This window comes from Salvia hispanica, chromosome 2, assembly GCF_029641045.1.
Source record: "Salvia hispanica isolate PSC_SH4W2 chromosome 2, Shi_PSC_v1, whole genome shotgun sequence".
In the NCBI taxonomy this organism is placed as follows: Eukaryota; Viridiplantae; Streptophyta; class Magnoliopsida; order Lamiales; family Lamiaceae; genus Salvia; species Salvia hispanica.
The window spans coordinates 31045599-31061126 of NC_142693.1; the positions used below are offsets into that span (position 1 = coordinate 31045599).

At 40.2% G+C, this 15528-nt stretch overlaps 2 protein-coding genes and 1 pseudogene across 4 annotated transcripts; 1 reads left to right on the forward strand and 2 right to left on the reverse strand.

Moving 5' to 3' along the window:
- Nucleotides 1-3533: 3533 nt before the first annotated feature.
- Nucleotides 3534-4529, reverse strand: LOC148932165 (uncharacterized). Its single transcript, XM_089065016.1, has one exon. It carries the CDS (start codon nucleotides 4527-4529, stop codon nucleotides 3534-3536), a length of 996 nt encoding a protein of 331 aa, XP_088921142.1.
- Nucleotides 4530-5584: 1055 nt separating this feature from the next.
- LOC125220495 (staphylococcal-like nuclease CAN2) lies at nucleotides 5585-10876 on the forward strand (annotated as a pseudogene). Its single transcript, XR_016135051.1, has 9 exons — nucleotides 5585-5718; nucleotides 5816-5871; nucleotides 5950-6064; nucleotides 6409-6519; nucleotides 6617-6804; nucleotides 10251-10308; nucleotides 10378-10545; nucleotides 10610-10686; nucleotides 10777-10876. The product of XR_016135051.1 is annotated as a staphylococcal-like nuclease CAN2 (transcript).
- A 352-nt stretch (nucleotides 10877-11228) lies between these two features.
- On the reverse strand, nucleotides 11229-12997 carry LOC125207269 (uncharacterized). Of its 2 annotated transcripts, XM_048106548.2 has the most exons (4): nucleotides 12506-12997; nucleotides 12095-12164; nucleotides 11916-11993; nucleotides 11229-11461 (listed from the first exon to the last, which is right to left on the reverse strand). In XM_048106548.2, the coding sequence occupies exons 1-3, from the start codon at nucleotides 12875-12877 to the stop codon at nucleotides 11938-11940; spliced, it is 498 nt and encodes a 165-aa protein (XP_047962505.2). In that variant the 5' UTR covers nucleotides 12878-12997; the 3' UTR covers nucleotides 11229-11461; nucleotides 11916-11937. The 2 variants fall into 2 exon arrangements, with proteins under 2 accessions (XP_047962505.2, XP_047962499.2); XM_048106542.2 differs by lacking the exon at nucleotides 11229-11461 and having other exon boundaries at nucleotides 11697-11993; nucleotides 12506-12778.
- Nucleotides 12998-15528: the final 2531 nt, after the last annotated feature.

Genomic DNA, 15528 nt, shown 5'->3' on the forward strand with positions numbered 1-15528 from the left:
GACTGCTTTGGTCAGGATGTCGGCCAGTTGATCTTCTGATTTCACATATGGAATTTCCACTATCTTCTCCTCAAGATTCTCCTTTATGAAGTGTCGATCAATTTCGACATGCTTCGTTCTGTCATGCTGTACCGGGTTTTCTGAGATACTGATCGCGGCCTTATTATCACACAAAAATTTGCATGTTTTCTGCGGTTCCAAGCTTAATTCTTTCATCAATCTCCTAAGCCAAAGGATTTCAGTTAATCCGCTCCTGATTCCTCGAAACTCTGCTTCGGCACTAGAGAGGGCGACCACTTTCTGTTTCTTGCTTCTCCAAGTCACCAAATTCCCACCAATAAAGGTGAAGTATCCTCTCGTGGAACGTCTGTCGACCAGATTCCCTGCCCAATCAGCATCAGTGTATCCATGGATATCTAGATGTCCGTTTTTTCGAAACAAAACTCCATGCCCAGCGGTTCCTTTCAAGTAGCGAACAACTCTAAGTTGCCTCCCAATGTTCTTCCTGCGGACTATGCACGAACTGGCTTAAGACTCCCACTGCATATGCAACATCTGGTCTAGTATGGGATAGATAGATGAGTTTCCCAACTAGCCTCTGGTATCTTCCCCGATCAGTAGGGACCGCCCCTTTGATGAGTTGAAGTCCGTGATTCTGAACAATAGGAGTATCTGCCGGCTTACAACATCCCTATCTCTGCCAAAAGATCAAGAACATATTTTCGTTGACTGATGAAGATTCCTTTCCCTGACCTAAGTACTTCAATCCCGAGGAAATACTTGAGGTCACCAAGATTCTTCATCTCAAATTCTGTGGCTAAATGTTCCTTGAGTTGTTGTATCTCTTCGACATCATCTCCAGTAATTATCATATCATCTACATAGATTATTAGACAAGTGATCTTTTCCTTTCTTCGTTTGATGAAGAGGGTGTGGTCGGAGTTACTCCGTTGGTACCCATACTTCTTCATCACCTCTGTAAATCTTCCGAACCAGGCCCTTGGGGATTGCTTTAGCCCATATAGTGTCTTCTTTAGTTTGCACACCTTTCCTTGCTCAAACTCTTCAAAGAATCCTGGTGGAGCCTCCATATATATAAGGTCCTTCAATTCTCCATGAAGGAATGCGTTGGTTACATCGTACTGATGAAGTGGCCAGTCCCTATTTGCCGCAATAGAAAGAAGTACTCTCACAGTGTTCATCTTCGCAACTGGAGAGAACGTCTCAGAGTAGTCGATCCCTTGGGTTTGAGTATATCCCTTTGCTACCAATCGAGCTTTGTATCGCTCGATACTTCCATCTGGTCTTCGTTTAATTGTGAAGACCCATCGACACCCCACTGTATGCTTTCCATTGGGCAATGGACTAATCTCCCAAGTACCATTCTTCTTTAATTCTTTCATCTCTACCAGCATTGCATCCCTCCAATGTTTGATCTTTACTGCTTCTTCAAAGGTTCGAGGTATCTCCTCCTCGTACAATACAGTTTGAAAAGCCTTTGCCATTTTGGAGATGTTGGCCTCGGCGAAGTTGGCTATTGAGTACCTGCTCTTTCGCCCTATTCTTTCTGGAGAGTATCTTTTCGGAGGGATGCCCCTCGTACTCCTAACGGGACGCACATATTTCCCTGTATCTTGATCAATACTAGTGTCTTCTTCTTCTGTACTAGGAGGGTCAGAAATAATAACTGAACTGTCAAGATGTGGACTAGATATTACCTCACATTTCGTTATGGTTGGATCAGAGGATCGCAGGGGAAGCGTCGTTTGACTCATTTCTGTAGACAGGTTCGGCTCATGAACAGTGCCAACTTGCTCTGTTGGCCCCATATCAAAGTGACTTGGCACATACCACCAAAGGGAGTCGGTTTCTTGGGTCTCCCTCTGTCTCTCACTCTCCCCCTGAGTCCCAAGGTGGTAAAAGAATTCTGTTTCGAGAAAGTTGCAGTTCATGGTAGTGATAACCCGTTTGGTTTTTGGATCGTAACATCTATAGCCCTTTTGATTGATCCCATAACCAACAAATACACACTTAATCGCACATGGTGAAAACTTGGTTCTTTCGTGTTTTGGAATGTGTACATAGACCGAACAGCCAAAAATTTTTGGTGGAAGAGATAAGGCTGCGGGAACTTGTGTCAAGGTAGCCAAGTGGTCTAGTGGAGTTTTTTGGTTTAATGTTTTAGTGGGGAGTCGATTTAGAAGGTAAATGGAGGTGGATATGGCTTCTGGCCAAAAATATGGTGGAACTTTTGAGTCAAATAAGAGGGCTCGGGTCATTTCTAGGATGATTCGGTTTTTTCGTTCAGCAACTCCATTTTATTCGGGTGTGTGAGGCCAGGAAGTTTGGTGGATTAACCCATTTTCCCTAAGAAATTGAGACATAGATTTGTTCACAAATTCCCCCCCCCCCCCCCCCCCCCCCCGCTATCTGAACGTAGGATCTTAATGGATGTTTGAAATTGGGTTTGGATCATTTTATAGAACAAAATAAATTTGTCAACAACTTCTGATTTTTGTTTCATAAAATATACCCAAGTGGCTCTACTGCAATCATCCACGAATATCACAAAATACTTAAAACCAAGACTAGTACCAACAGGCGCAGGGCCCCACACATCAGAATGTATTAAAGAAAAAACAGTCTTAACACGAGTATCATTCGGTTTAAAGGTGTTACGGTGGCTCTTGGCCAAAACGCAAGTTTCACAAGAAAAATTCTTAGGAACAAAAAGTTTGGGAAATAAAGATTTTAGATAACCCGGAGAGGTATGACCCATTCTTCGGTGCCAGAGCCAAGTCTCCTGAGTGGTTGGTCCGTGAGCAAGCATCGCCGCACCATCTTGTTGAGCGATCTCGTCTACAAAATAGAGCCCACGCCGTTCAGTGCCACGTCCAATAATCTTCCCCGTCCGGATATCCTGGAAGAGACAAAATGTTGGTTGCATCAGCAGAGTACAATTCAAATCCTTAGTCACATGACTAATTGACATCAACTTTTGAGATAAATTCGGAACATAGAGGCAGTTCGAAAGTTGCACATTCGGAAATATTTCTATAGTCCCTGCCCCCTCAACTGGTGTTATTCCTCCATTGGCAGTTTTTATATGTGACTTAGGGGTCTTATAAAATTCTACAAAATCTTTTCTATCATAAGTCATTGTATCTGTGGCCCCACAATCGAAAATCCACCCCGTATCATCAATTTCATCACTATCCCGGGCCTCAAAAGCATACGACAAACTTTCTAAGGGTGCAAATGAATTCTTGCAAATAACGGGGTCGGATTCTGTAATACTCCTAAAATGGGGTCTTCTTTCACATTTTTTATTAACTGGGGACTTAATTGCAAGAGAGAAAGTATTAGGGCTAGGGTTCTCACTCCCCAACCCTTTACCTCCACTTTCGGCACCGTCAAGCTTGAGGGAGGCGATCATTGCCTCGGCTGTTCTTCTCCCTCCATTGTCGCCGCGCTGGCCACCGCCGGTTTGGAGACCACTGGTTTCCGGTCGCCGCTCCTGGAACTGAGCCGTTTCACGGCTCCTTTCTGCCCCTGCTCCTCCCTGAATTTTTCCTCCTCCTTATGGCTACCTTGGCCTTCGTCGCCTTCTCCTCCTCCCACCAGTCTGGATATCCAATTAATTGGAAGCAAGTTTCCTTTGTGTGCTTGTTCATCCCACAGTGGGAACACCATAGCTTTGATTTGTCCGGTTTGGTGCTTCCCCGGCGGTTAGTGGTGGGGCGTGGCGGCGGTTGACTCCTGTGTTGAGGTTGCGACTGGCGGTATTCTCTGACTCCAAAGCCGAACCCTACTCCCGATGATGAGTCACTTCCGACGGCGGTGGTGGGTGATTCGGACGCCGGTGACATGATTTTCAATCGAGCTGCCTCCCGTTTCACCCATCCGTAGGCCTCATCGACTGAGGGATATGGATCCTCCTTGAGGATCTCGCGTTTGACCCAATCGTACCTCTCGTTCAATCCGGTGAGAAATTTGAATAATCTCAACTCCGATTTGATGCTCCGATACTGTGAAACTCCTTTATCACAGCAATCTACGGTCCTGTGTGGACACCGATCTATGTCCATCCATGCTCCATGGAGTCTACTCCAGTAGGCCTCCAAACTTGTTTCCCCTTGAGTGATTCTGCTTGCTTTCTCTCGCAGGTCATATATCAGATACGAATCTGCCGAACTTGCGAAGGTTACGGCGAGCGTATCCCACAGAGATTTCGCCGTTTGGTGGTGTGCGAAATCGGCTATAATATGTGTCTCCATGTTGTCAATAATCCATGAGAAGACTATCAAGTCTATCTCCTCCCAATCGAAGTATCCCTTCTCTCCCGGTCCCGGTGGAGTCGAATTTCCAATGATGTGGCGGTAGACTCCTCTGCCGCCGATGGCCACCTTCATTAGGCGAGCCCATAGTGAATAGTTGGAGCCATTCAATTTGAAGGCTACGGTAACGCTTTTACTTGATCTGATCTTCTCGGCAATCGGCTCGATTTGTTCCTTATTCTCGTCGGTCATTTTGATTGTTGGTTTCTCGCCGTCTCGGTCGAGAATTGTATATCTGTTCTGGGGTTATTATTTGGGGGCTATGATGATATTTTTTTGTGCCTAACCTGCTCGGATGCCATGTAGAATTGGGTAAATTCTTTATTATGTTATTCACAATGAATTTGTACATTATATATAAGCTAGAATAATGCTATACAAGGTAAGATTTCCCTCAATCTTATGTCTTGTTGAATACTCCAGAAGATGTCTTGCTGAATACTCCAGATCTTCCAACAGGACCTACTTACTATTTATGGTCAAAATGAAGTGTGACTCTTAATTGAGGACGGACCGAAATGGAAATGTGTGACTCTTAATCGGAGACGGAGGGAGTACTGCTTAAAGTTATAGTAAGTCTTTTAAGGTGGAGTGTATGTTATCATGAGTTTTGATAGAGGTTCAAATTTTATCCTATTGATAACAAATTCCAACTCACTATTAAAGATGATATGGAAGATCTTCAATCCAATTATAATACACAGCATTCGATTTTTCTAGCCTAATTTGTCAACATCAATTTGAAGCGACACATTCTTCAATCCTTAAGAAAAGTGTTCCTTCATGGTTTGGCATCACACTAGTAGTTGTTCCTCAAATTTGCCTATTTCAAACTTCAATCTCTACAAATAATTTTCTTTGTTCAAATTTTTTTGCCATCATCATACTATAATGCATCAATTAACAACATAATCCATCAATACATTCTTAAAAAAAATCTAACAACTAAGTTTAAGCATAATAAAACGTGCATAGTCAATGTCAAACCGATGGTTCTTGAACCGGCAACATCTCAAATTTCCACCAATAGAATTTGAGAGAAAGAGACATGAGTAGCATTGAACAGCAAGTCATAACCCCAAGAAAACATGTAGTAGCCGGTCAATACCCCAGCTACAGTTGCAATCTTCATTTTTCTTTACATGCAAAAGCAGTTAAAACCCCAACTACAGTTGCAAGATGGAATAGTATTTCATCATTTTCAAGGCAATCGTAAATACATTAAACCCCCAAATCGGAAAAAAATAAAAAAATTCTGCAAATGGGGAACGCTCTAAGGTTCCTGTCCGCCAAACTCTGCGAACGGTCCGATTCCGGCGGCGTCACTGTCGGAGTTTCCGCCCTCGCCCACGATCTTTACAACTTTGAAATCACCAACCAGGTAACCCCAATTACCACATTTATTCGAATTTTTCTTTTGTTTTTCTAGAAAGAGACCACAGATTTTAATTTTTGGTGTTTCTGGATTTTAACTTTAGGTTCCAAGAGAACTGTGTAAGCATGTTGTTTCCTCCAGAAAAGCTCAATGCAAGTGGTAAATCACTCGATCCATTTTTTTCACTTATCTATTTCTTTCGCATTAAATTGAAATTAGCAACACTGAAAATTAAAGGTACAAGAATCTAGCCGGAGCTTGGAGAGAGACAAAACCACCACCTAAATCACTGGAAGAAGCCTCCCGGCTCGTGATTCGGACTCTCAAGAGACATCAAAAGGCCGATGTCGAGGTTTTTTAGCGCATTAGCAACCACGTGCATGCAAAAACTCTTAAATTTTGAGCACTTGCACTATTCCCCTGCTGGTATGCACTATGTAACGTGCATTTTTTTGGACCAAAATGCCCTTTTTAAGCATTAGATGATGAAAATGCAAAAAGTGCAAAAGTACCTTAAACGTGTAAAGTTGAAACATCAGTGACCGTGCTTATGTACAAAATGTGGGCATTGGCTGCGTGCTTAACGTGTTTTACCCTTTCTTAAGCACGGAAACTGACGGCCTTACAACCATTTTTGCAATACTGAGTAGTAGCAACATGTGGATATTTATAATCGTGGTTGCTTTGCTTTTGAAGGGTCTCTTAGCTTACTATGGCCTTCCTCTGCCTCACTCTTTGGCGGAGCTCACCACCTGGGCTCCTCCGTCAGAGCCTCAAGGTCTCATGTACGAATTACATACGATACCAGTAAGAAAAGAAAGATGCTTTCTTTCAACCTTTCCTACAGTCTGAAATCAGCAGTTGTTTCTGATTCAATAACTGTGCAATTGGTGTGTGTCCACAGGTAGACCCGAGGGCTGTGGCGGATGGCGATACAATAACTGTATACGTAAGTGTTGCGGACCCTAGGGAGTCTGCAAATGTTCCTAGAGTAGTCCAAGTTGCAGCTGATGAAAAAGCTAAGGCTCGTGCGAGGAGGAACTATGGTGATGCTGATGAACTCCACAAGCTTATTATTGACGCAGGATACAGGTTGGAGCAGGTGGTTATGTCTCTCAGAAACAAACGGAGCAGGTGTTTATGTCTCTCTAGAACTAGACAGCGATGGCCGCCTTTATCTGCTCAACGGTAGTTTGCCTCTGATGAATATATCCAGTGGTGGATTCCCTACGCAGGGATCCATCAATCTCATGAGGCTTGACGTCGGAGGAATTTTCCGCATCTACTCGCTGTCTCTCGGTAATCTCGCCATGACCAGGAGATGGTCATCTACGCTCAACGAGTGTGATCCCAAAGGTTTATGTGGAGACAACTCATTCTGCATTCTTATGGATAATAAGCCGGAATGTCAGTGTCTTCCCGGTTTCACCTACGTTCAGCCCGGCAACAACACAGCTGGATGTTCTAGATACTTCCAAGCGCAGGGCTGCTCCCAAATTGACGGAAGATTGAAATACGATATGAGAAAGGTAGAAAACACCGAATGGGAGGATAACTCTTATGGCAATTTAAATATGATGATGAGTGAAGAAGAGTGCAGCAAAGCATGCCTCGATGACTGCAACTGCGAAGCAGCCTTCTTTAAAGACAACCAATGCAAGAAGCAAAGGCTTCCGTTAAGATTCGGCAGAAGGTCTATGGAAAACTCAAACATAGCTTTCGTTCGCGTCAGTACAACCACGCTATCCAACATGGGAGGCAATTCCGACAATACAAGAATCATCAAGAAAGAGCGGCGTATAGACCTTTTAATCATCAGCATTGTGGTTATGACTATAGGCATCTTGGCCTTGTCAATTTCTGTGATGCTTGCTCACAAGAAACGGAAGGACTACAACAAGATCAGCAAGGATGATGGAGCTAACGTTGCCGAGGGCATTTCGCTGCAATTGTTCACATTCGAGCATCTGTCCGAAGCAACAAATGGCTTCATGGAAGAGCTGGGGAGAGGAGCATCTGGTACGGTGTTCAAAGGGGTTCTGCAGCAGAAAATGGTGGCAGTGAAGAGGTTGGAGAAGGAATTCGCACAAGGAGAGATAGAGTTCAAGACAGAGTTGACGACGATTGGGAAGATGTATCATAGGAACCTAGTCCGGCTCCTAGGTTACTGCTTTGATGGAGACAACAAACTGTTGGTGTTTGAGTACATGAGCAACGGATCCCTCGCTGACATACTTTTCAATCAAGAGAAACAGCCAACCTGGGAGGAGCGGATGGATATCGCTCGAGATATATCGAGAGGGATATTGTATTTGCACCAAGAGTGTGAGACGCAGATCATTCACTGCGATATAAAGCCTCAGAACATACTCATGGATGGGAACTGGTGCGCTAAGATATCAGACTTTGGGCTAGCGAAGCTTCTAAAACAAGATCAGACTAAAACATATACTGGGATAAGAGGGACTAAAGGCTATGTTGCACCAGAGTGGTTCCAAAAGCAGGCAATCACAGTGAAAGCGGATGTGTATAGCTTTGGAGTGATGCTGCTGGAGATCATATGTTGTAGGAAGTGTGTTGATTCGAGCAAGAATGAGGATGAGGCAATTCTTGAGGAATGGGTTTACGACTGTTATGCAACGGGAAAGATTGGGAGTTTGGTCGGGGACGAGATGGTGGAGGAGAGGAAAGTGGAGAGGATGGTGCAGATAGGGATATGGTGTGTGCAATATGATCCGTCACTGCGCCCAACTATGAAGAAAGTTTTGCTAATGTTGGAGGGAACTGTCGAGATTCCGATACCTCCATGTCCTTCTTTCTTAAGTTCCTTATAGTTTTACTCAACTACTCATGTATCCTTATACATGATAGTATATTTTATATTTTTCTTTCTAATACTGTCATGCATCATGCATCTGTAAGTTTCATCTATATATATCATAATGCAAATTATGTCATTTCTCTAAAATTCAATATCATAATTCACGTATTCTTAAATCTTTCAATTTTATTCGTTTTAAGTATTAATATACTCTTAGTTTGTTTAAAGAGGACTTATCTCAGTACTTGTCATGAACTTTGATTGATATTCAATCTTTTTCCTATTGATAACAAATTTCAACTGATTAAAGATGATATGGAAGATGATCAATCCAATTAGAACACACAACAACACAATTAAAAACTTTAGCATTCGATTTTTGTAGCCTAATTTGTCAACATCAATTTGGGTGACACATTCTTCAGTCTTTAGGAAATGTTTTCTTCAAGAACACCTACTTCATTGTTTGACATCCCACTTGTTCTTGAAATTTGTACCTTTCAAACTTCAATCTCTATAATTAGTTTTCTTGGTTCAAAAAAATTTGCAATCATCATACTAATGCATCATAATTAACAACATAATTTATCAATCAATTCTAAAATAATTCTAATAAATAAGTTCCAGGATTAGAATTAGTTTTTGACGTCGCAAGCTCGGCTTCGAGACGGTAGTTACAAACCACAGCCCTCATAGGAGACCAACTGCAATTCTAGCCGGAGCATGGAGAGAGACAAAACCACCACCTAAATCGGCGGAAGAAGCCTCCCGGCTAGTAATTCGGACTCTCAAGAGAAATCAAAAGGCTGACGTCGAGGTTTCTTATCGCATCAGCAACCATGTTCAAGCAAATTAAAACACTTCAAGTTTGAGCACTTGCACTATCCACGTGCTTTTCTGCCTATCTTCTTACACTAATCATGTGCTTTTCTACACTGGATTTTGATTTTGAGGTTTGCACGTTTGAGATGTTTCTGCATATTTTGGACTAAAATGCCCTATGTTGAGATGAAAAAAATTGCATAAGTACCTGAAACGTGAAAACTAGAAACATCAGTGACCGTGCTTATGCACAAAATGCGTGCATCGGCTGCGTACTTAAGGATCTCCAGTGGCGTGCTTAACGCCTTAGCACACACGTGCATGTTGTTTCCTTTCTTAAGCACAGAAACTGACGGCCTTACAACCATTTTCGCAATAATGAGTAGTAGCAAAATGTGGATATTTATAATCTTGGTTGCTTTCCTTTTGAAGGGTATCTTAGCTTACTATGGCCTTCCTCTGCCTCACTCTTTGACAGAGCTCACCACCGGGGCTCCTCCGTCCGAGCCTCAAGGTCTCATGTTCGAATTACATACTATACCAGTAAGAAAAGAAAAATGCTTTCTTTCGACCTTTCCTACAGTCTGAAATCAGCAGCTGTTTCTGACTCGATAACTATACAATCGGAGCAGGTAGACCCGAGGGCTGTGACGGATGGCGATACAATAACTGTGTACGTAAGTGTTGCGGACCCTAGGGAGTCTGCTAATGTTCCTAGACTAGTCCAAGTTGCAGCTGATGAAAAAGCTAAGGCTCGTGCGAGGAGGAACTATGGTGACGCTGATGAACTCCACAAGCTTATTATTGATGCTGGATACAGGTTGGATGTGTAATCTCTTGTCTTGCAGGTCAATGTGAGTTCAGATAATCGATGCTGATTAGGCTTTGTATGCAGGGTGATAAAACTTCAAAATGAGGAGGTTCTTGCCAAAAAAATACAGAATACAGCTAAGGTAGTGATTTCTTGAATGCATTTGGTGTTTTTTGAGACATTTCTGAAGTGTGTGGACTTACTTAAATAGGGGTATTGATGCACCTGAGCGTGAAATGCCATTCGGACAAGAAGCTGAGGAAGAACTGGTGAAAATTGTGCAGAACAAGTGTTTAAGAGTACTAGTGTTTGGTGAAGATCGTTATGGTAGGTGCGTGGGTGATGTATATTGCAACGGCGTCTTTGTTCAGGACTTCAGGTAGTGTGATCAGATTCATGCACCATTCTTTTGGTTAACATCTGAATACAATGTGATATAAGAGTGTTGGGTTTTGATAGGAGTTGATGATTAAGAAGGGGCTAGCATGGCACTACAAATCGACGTCCAGAGCTGGATAAGGTTGTCTTCCTAATACACATTTGCTTGTCTTCTCGTTATTTTGGATAGGCCTTGATATTTATGAATCCACTGTTGTGTTGTATGATGAAGTGGGAGAAAGAGGCTCGTGTGAAGCGGGTGGGTTTATGGTCATCTCTGAACCCGGATATGCCATGGGAGTGGAGGAAGGACAGACGTGAAAGCAGATAGATCGCTTGGCATCTTGGTCTAAGGATTAGAATGTGATTATGTTATTTAAGGAAATGGTATTGAAATTTTTTGTTACTCTAACTTGTTAGGACTCAAATATAAGTTATCTTCTTGAGTCCAAGCTGTTTATATAGAGCTATGTAATTATGCTCAAAACCTCACTTATTTTCAAGATCCACATGAGGTTAGAGTGCTTATTGATCAAGTAGTGTTTCGCAATGAAAATATTATTTTCCTGTGTGTGCGCACAAGTAGTTTACATAGTTGAAACCCAGCAAATATAAACTGAGTAAATGGTTTCCCATAGTAACCAAAATCCATAGAGATACGACAAGCAGCCAAACTCAGAAGAATCAGAAGAAAAGGGATGGAGTGATCCAACAAGGCAACAACAATGAAGAGCTGTGTTAAGATGCATACAGATGACCATAGAACAAGAAAACACAATTTGGAAATTAAGCACTTGAAGATGATAAGATCCAAACAATAGCTTAATTTGAAGGAAAATGTGTGAGGTCAGAACGAAGCAGATCATCGCAGTTACAGAAGCATGGCAGCCAGAGATTTCAGACAGCATAGAAGTACACTGCAATAAAACAGGTTTTACTATAGCTTAAACAAGTATTGATATCCTTCTTTCAGAGTATATATGTCTGGGAAGCTGAAACGAATACATATAGTATTACAGTAGTTGTATTGGTTGTGTTGCACCTTGTGGAGCTCTACTTAAAAGTTAATGCAAAACTTTGCGCGCTATCTACAATCAATCAGACCTATTGTACCCTAACATTAAGCCTCCTTTGTTGATTGCATTGCATCAATTCCATCAATAGCAAATATCATTCCATTCATTACAAAAGTATGGTTATAACATTAAAGTGAAAAGATGCTCGTAAATGATAAGTAGATATGAAAAGGAGAGAAGAGATTACATATCTCAACAAGAAACCTAAACACAGACCAATTTCAGTAAAACACTGTTGATAACAGGGGGAGCAAGAAGAGAAAGCTCGATGACTTGTGGCGAGAAGAGGACTCACATTATCATTGATGTACACTCATTTAACTATTTGAGACTTCTTCTGCTTCGTCTGAATCTGAATCACTAGCATTATAGCCTTGACGAGAACAAAAATACAACAAATCAATCAAGAGCAATAGCAAACGGCTGGAACCACTAGTAATTGAGTTTAACGACAGAGTGACTAAAATCAAATACCTGGACGCTTATCGCCTACTTTCCATACTGAAGACCGACTTCTCGCTGCCCGGTTAATCCATGCTCTTCCCTGAAAACAAAATGCAATAAGAAACTGAGCTACTCCAAACAGATAAAGAAAGCTATTTTAATCCATCCTCTTATCAAAGTACATTGCATTATTAAGATATTAAATTGTTAAACCATATTCTCTGAAATTTCGCACTTAAATTCAATTCCCCGATGGCAATTACCACAAGACTTGTAGCTTAGTGTTATTTTTCACCTTTACCTGCATCAGTCCCCAATTCTCCCAACTCAATTTACATGGTTCTTGCTACAAAGTAAAATCTTTTGCCCAAACAGAAATTTCAAACAATCAGAAAGTATCAAATAAACAAACTACAGTAACACAGGCATAAAACCAAACACCTTCTGGGCATCTTTGGCAACCCCATATCCGCTGGTATACATCTGGCCCACAAGCACCTGCATGGCGGTATCACCAGTTTTGGCTTCCTTGAGCGCGTCTTGAAACCACCGCCTTGCGCAATCCGACACCACATCCGCCAGCGGCGTCCTCCGCTGGCGCTCAGAGTTCTCGCCCGCTTCCATGAGGCGGGTGCGCACCCTTAGCTTGTGCGGGTCGGGTATGGGATCGGTCGGGTAGGGGGAGGAGGCGGGTCGAGCACTGGATTTGGGTTTCAATTGGGCGGCGCGGCGTGGCTCGATTTGAGGGGAAGAGATGAATCGAACAAATTGCTGGATATTTTGTGCAGATTGAATTGATCTTCCCATAAACATAAAGGGTGATTGATGTGAATTGCGGGGAAATTTTCCAGTTGGGTGTGTGGGTAGGGCGATGCTTTCGTCCTAATTGATTATCTTTATTTGGGGTTTTAGCCAAGAGACATGATTTCAGAGATTTGATTTTTTTTAAATAATTACACAATTCATACAAAACATTTTATTTTAACAATTATATTGGTATAAAATATTTGAAAATTGCATAAATTATACTTCCTCGCCCTCAGTAAATCCGTTTAACCATATGTGGGCAATTTCTTCTCAACATAAAATTTAATAAAAAGGTGCTTCTATTTATTAAATTAAATAAATAAAATAAAATAAAAGATATGATAAAATAAGAGAAACTAAAATATAAAAGAGTAAAGTAACTGATTTTAGATATTTTGTTTTTAGTTAAAAATAGGAAATCAATCACGTATGGTAGGACATCACGTATGGTAGAACAGAGGGAGGGAAATCAATCACGTATGATAGAACGAATGGAGTACAAAAAATTTCATAACGTTTCAATTTAATACATTCTGTCATATGAGTTTCAACATAGCAAACATAAAACAATAATTCATGTGTTTGAATATCGTTAGCCAAACATAAAACAATAATGAAAATTTTTGTACCAACATAAAACAATAATGAAACATTTTATACACGTTAATAAGCAAAGATATAATGATATCAAAACATAAAAAACACGAAAGATAAACAATAATAAAAAATTTTGTACCAACATAAAATATTATGCAATTTTTTGTACTAGCAAAAAACAATGATGAAACATTTTGTACTAGCAAAGTGATAATGTCGTCGAAACATAATTAACAAGAATGAAACTCTTTGTATAACTTATATAAAGTTCAAATGTTTTGTACCAATATGAAACAAATATGAAATATTTTGTATGAGCTATGCATATATCGCAATTTTTTCAATTTTTTTTCTTTTTTATATGTTCAAAAAAATTACTCCTTCTGTCTCACAAAGATTGTCCCATTTTTCCATTTATGTCTGTCCCACAAAGTTTGTCCCATTTCACTTTTGCCATTTTTAGTAGTGGACCTCATATTCCACCAACTCATTCCTACTCACATTTTATTATAAAATTAATACGTTAAAAGTATGACCCACATCCTACCAACTTTTTCAACTCACTTTTCATTGCATTTTTTAAAATCCGTGTCGGGTCAAAGTGGGACTATCTTTGTGGGACGGAGGGAGTATCTAAGTAAGCGGTGAAATGCTAGTAAAAATTTAGAGATTTGGGGTTCATACTTCATACTCCATAATACTCCCTCCATCCGCTATTAAGAGTCTCATTCCTTGGTGGCACGAATTTTAAAAAATATTAAGAAAAGTGGGTAGTAGAATATGAGTGACACTTGTATAATAGTACTATTAGTTTTAAATGAAATGTGGATGAACTAAGTTAGTGAAATATGAGACCCTATAACCATTTATAGTAAAAGTGAACCGGGACTCCTATTCGCTGACGGACCAAAATAGAAAAACGAGACTCTTATTCGTGGATGGAAGGAGTATCATATATTGAATTTAATCAATTATAATTGTAGAATATTTTTCTTTATCAATTTTTCTTCTTTCAACAAGGAAAATGTCTGATGAATGATCTATATTTTTGTTTGACACTTTTTACATAATCCAACTACAGTCAGTCTGATTTGGCATTACATATTGCATTTGGCATGGTATATAACTTTAGCACAATTGGGGCAGATGTAGATTGGGTATGGCTCACCAAGCTGAAATGAAAATGGTATTCACTTAGCCCGTATTGCATCCGATTTGGGCCTCCATTATGATGGTAAGTAACGAAAATAATGATGCGAATTTTGACTGGGTTTGATTGATTATTTCGGATAGAATTTACTCATTTCTTGCCTCTCCAAATATTTATCAAAACTTTTGGGAGAATTATATATGGGAAAATATGATGAAAGAGTGTTGGCCCGCCTAGCCGGCACCTTATTAAACTTGGACTTTGAAATTTGGAAGTATTTAAACTGAATGCATGACTTTGTTTGAGCCCTTAATTAAACCGAACAAATCCTTTGAACATTTCTCAAATATGGACCAGAGTAATTCATATGTTTGTTATTAATAAAACAAATTCAACTGAATTCTTTGCATACTCATATATATAGATTTTATATGTTTTGCACTTCTTACCTAGGACTTAATCGCTTCACCACTTCACAGCACATATCATTATAGCTTTGTTAGTTTGTGCATGTGAATTCATTCTTTCTTTAATATTTGTGTGTGTAGGTGTATGTAAGAGTAGGTAAAAGGCTGCGATTAGTTGTATGTAAAGGCGGATAAAATGTAGTGATTTCTACAAGTGTACATTTTACAAATAATTCTTCTAAAAGAAATCTAGAATTTTGCAGATTTCATCTATTAAAACTCCAACAGTTTTACCAAACCATTTACTAAGAAAGTATCAACCAAAAGTTACCAATAGATAATTTTGTTGCTTGCCTTCGAACTTTATATTAGTATTTCATACCAAGTTTTAGGGAGAACAACATATGATTGAAAGGACAAAATTTGTAGAATTCATAGTTTAAAACATGAGTAGTTTCTTTCAAACCAAGTAATCTCATAGGATTTTGATAGAACCAAGTTGT

What these genes read in the sequence shown, in the direction of transcription:
- LOC125207269 (XM_048106548.2), bottom strand. Translation starts at nt 12,877, where the DNA reads ATGTTTATGGGAAGATCAATTCAATCTGCACAAAATATCCAGCAATTT. An exon ending in TTGCCAAAGATGCCCAGAAG is followed by an intron (nt 12,165 to 12,505) that starts GTGTTTGGTTTT and finishes TTTTGTTTTCAG; the next exon opens with GGAAGAGCATGGATTAACCG. An exon ending in AGTAGGCGATAAGCGTCCAG is followed by an intron (nt 11,994 to 12,094) that starts GTATTTGATTTT and finishes GTTCTCGTCAAG; the next exon opens with GCTATAATGCTAGTGATTCA.
- LOC148932165 (XM_089065016.1), bottom strand. Translation starts at nt 4,529, where the DNA reads ATGACCGACGAGAATAAGGAACAAATCGAGCCGATTGCCGAGAAGATC.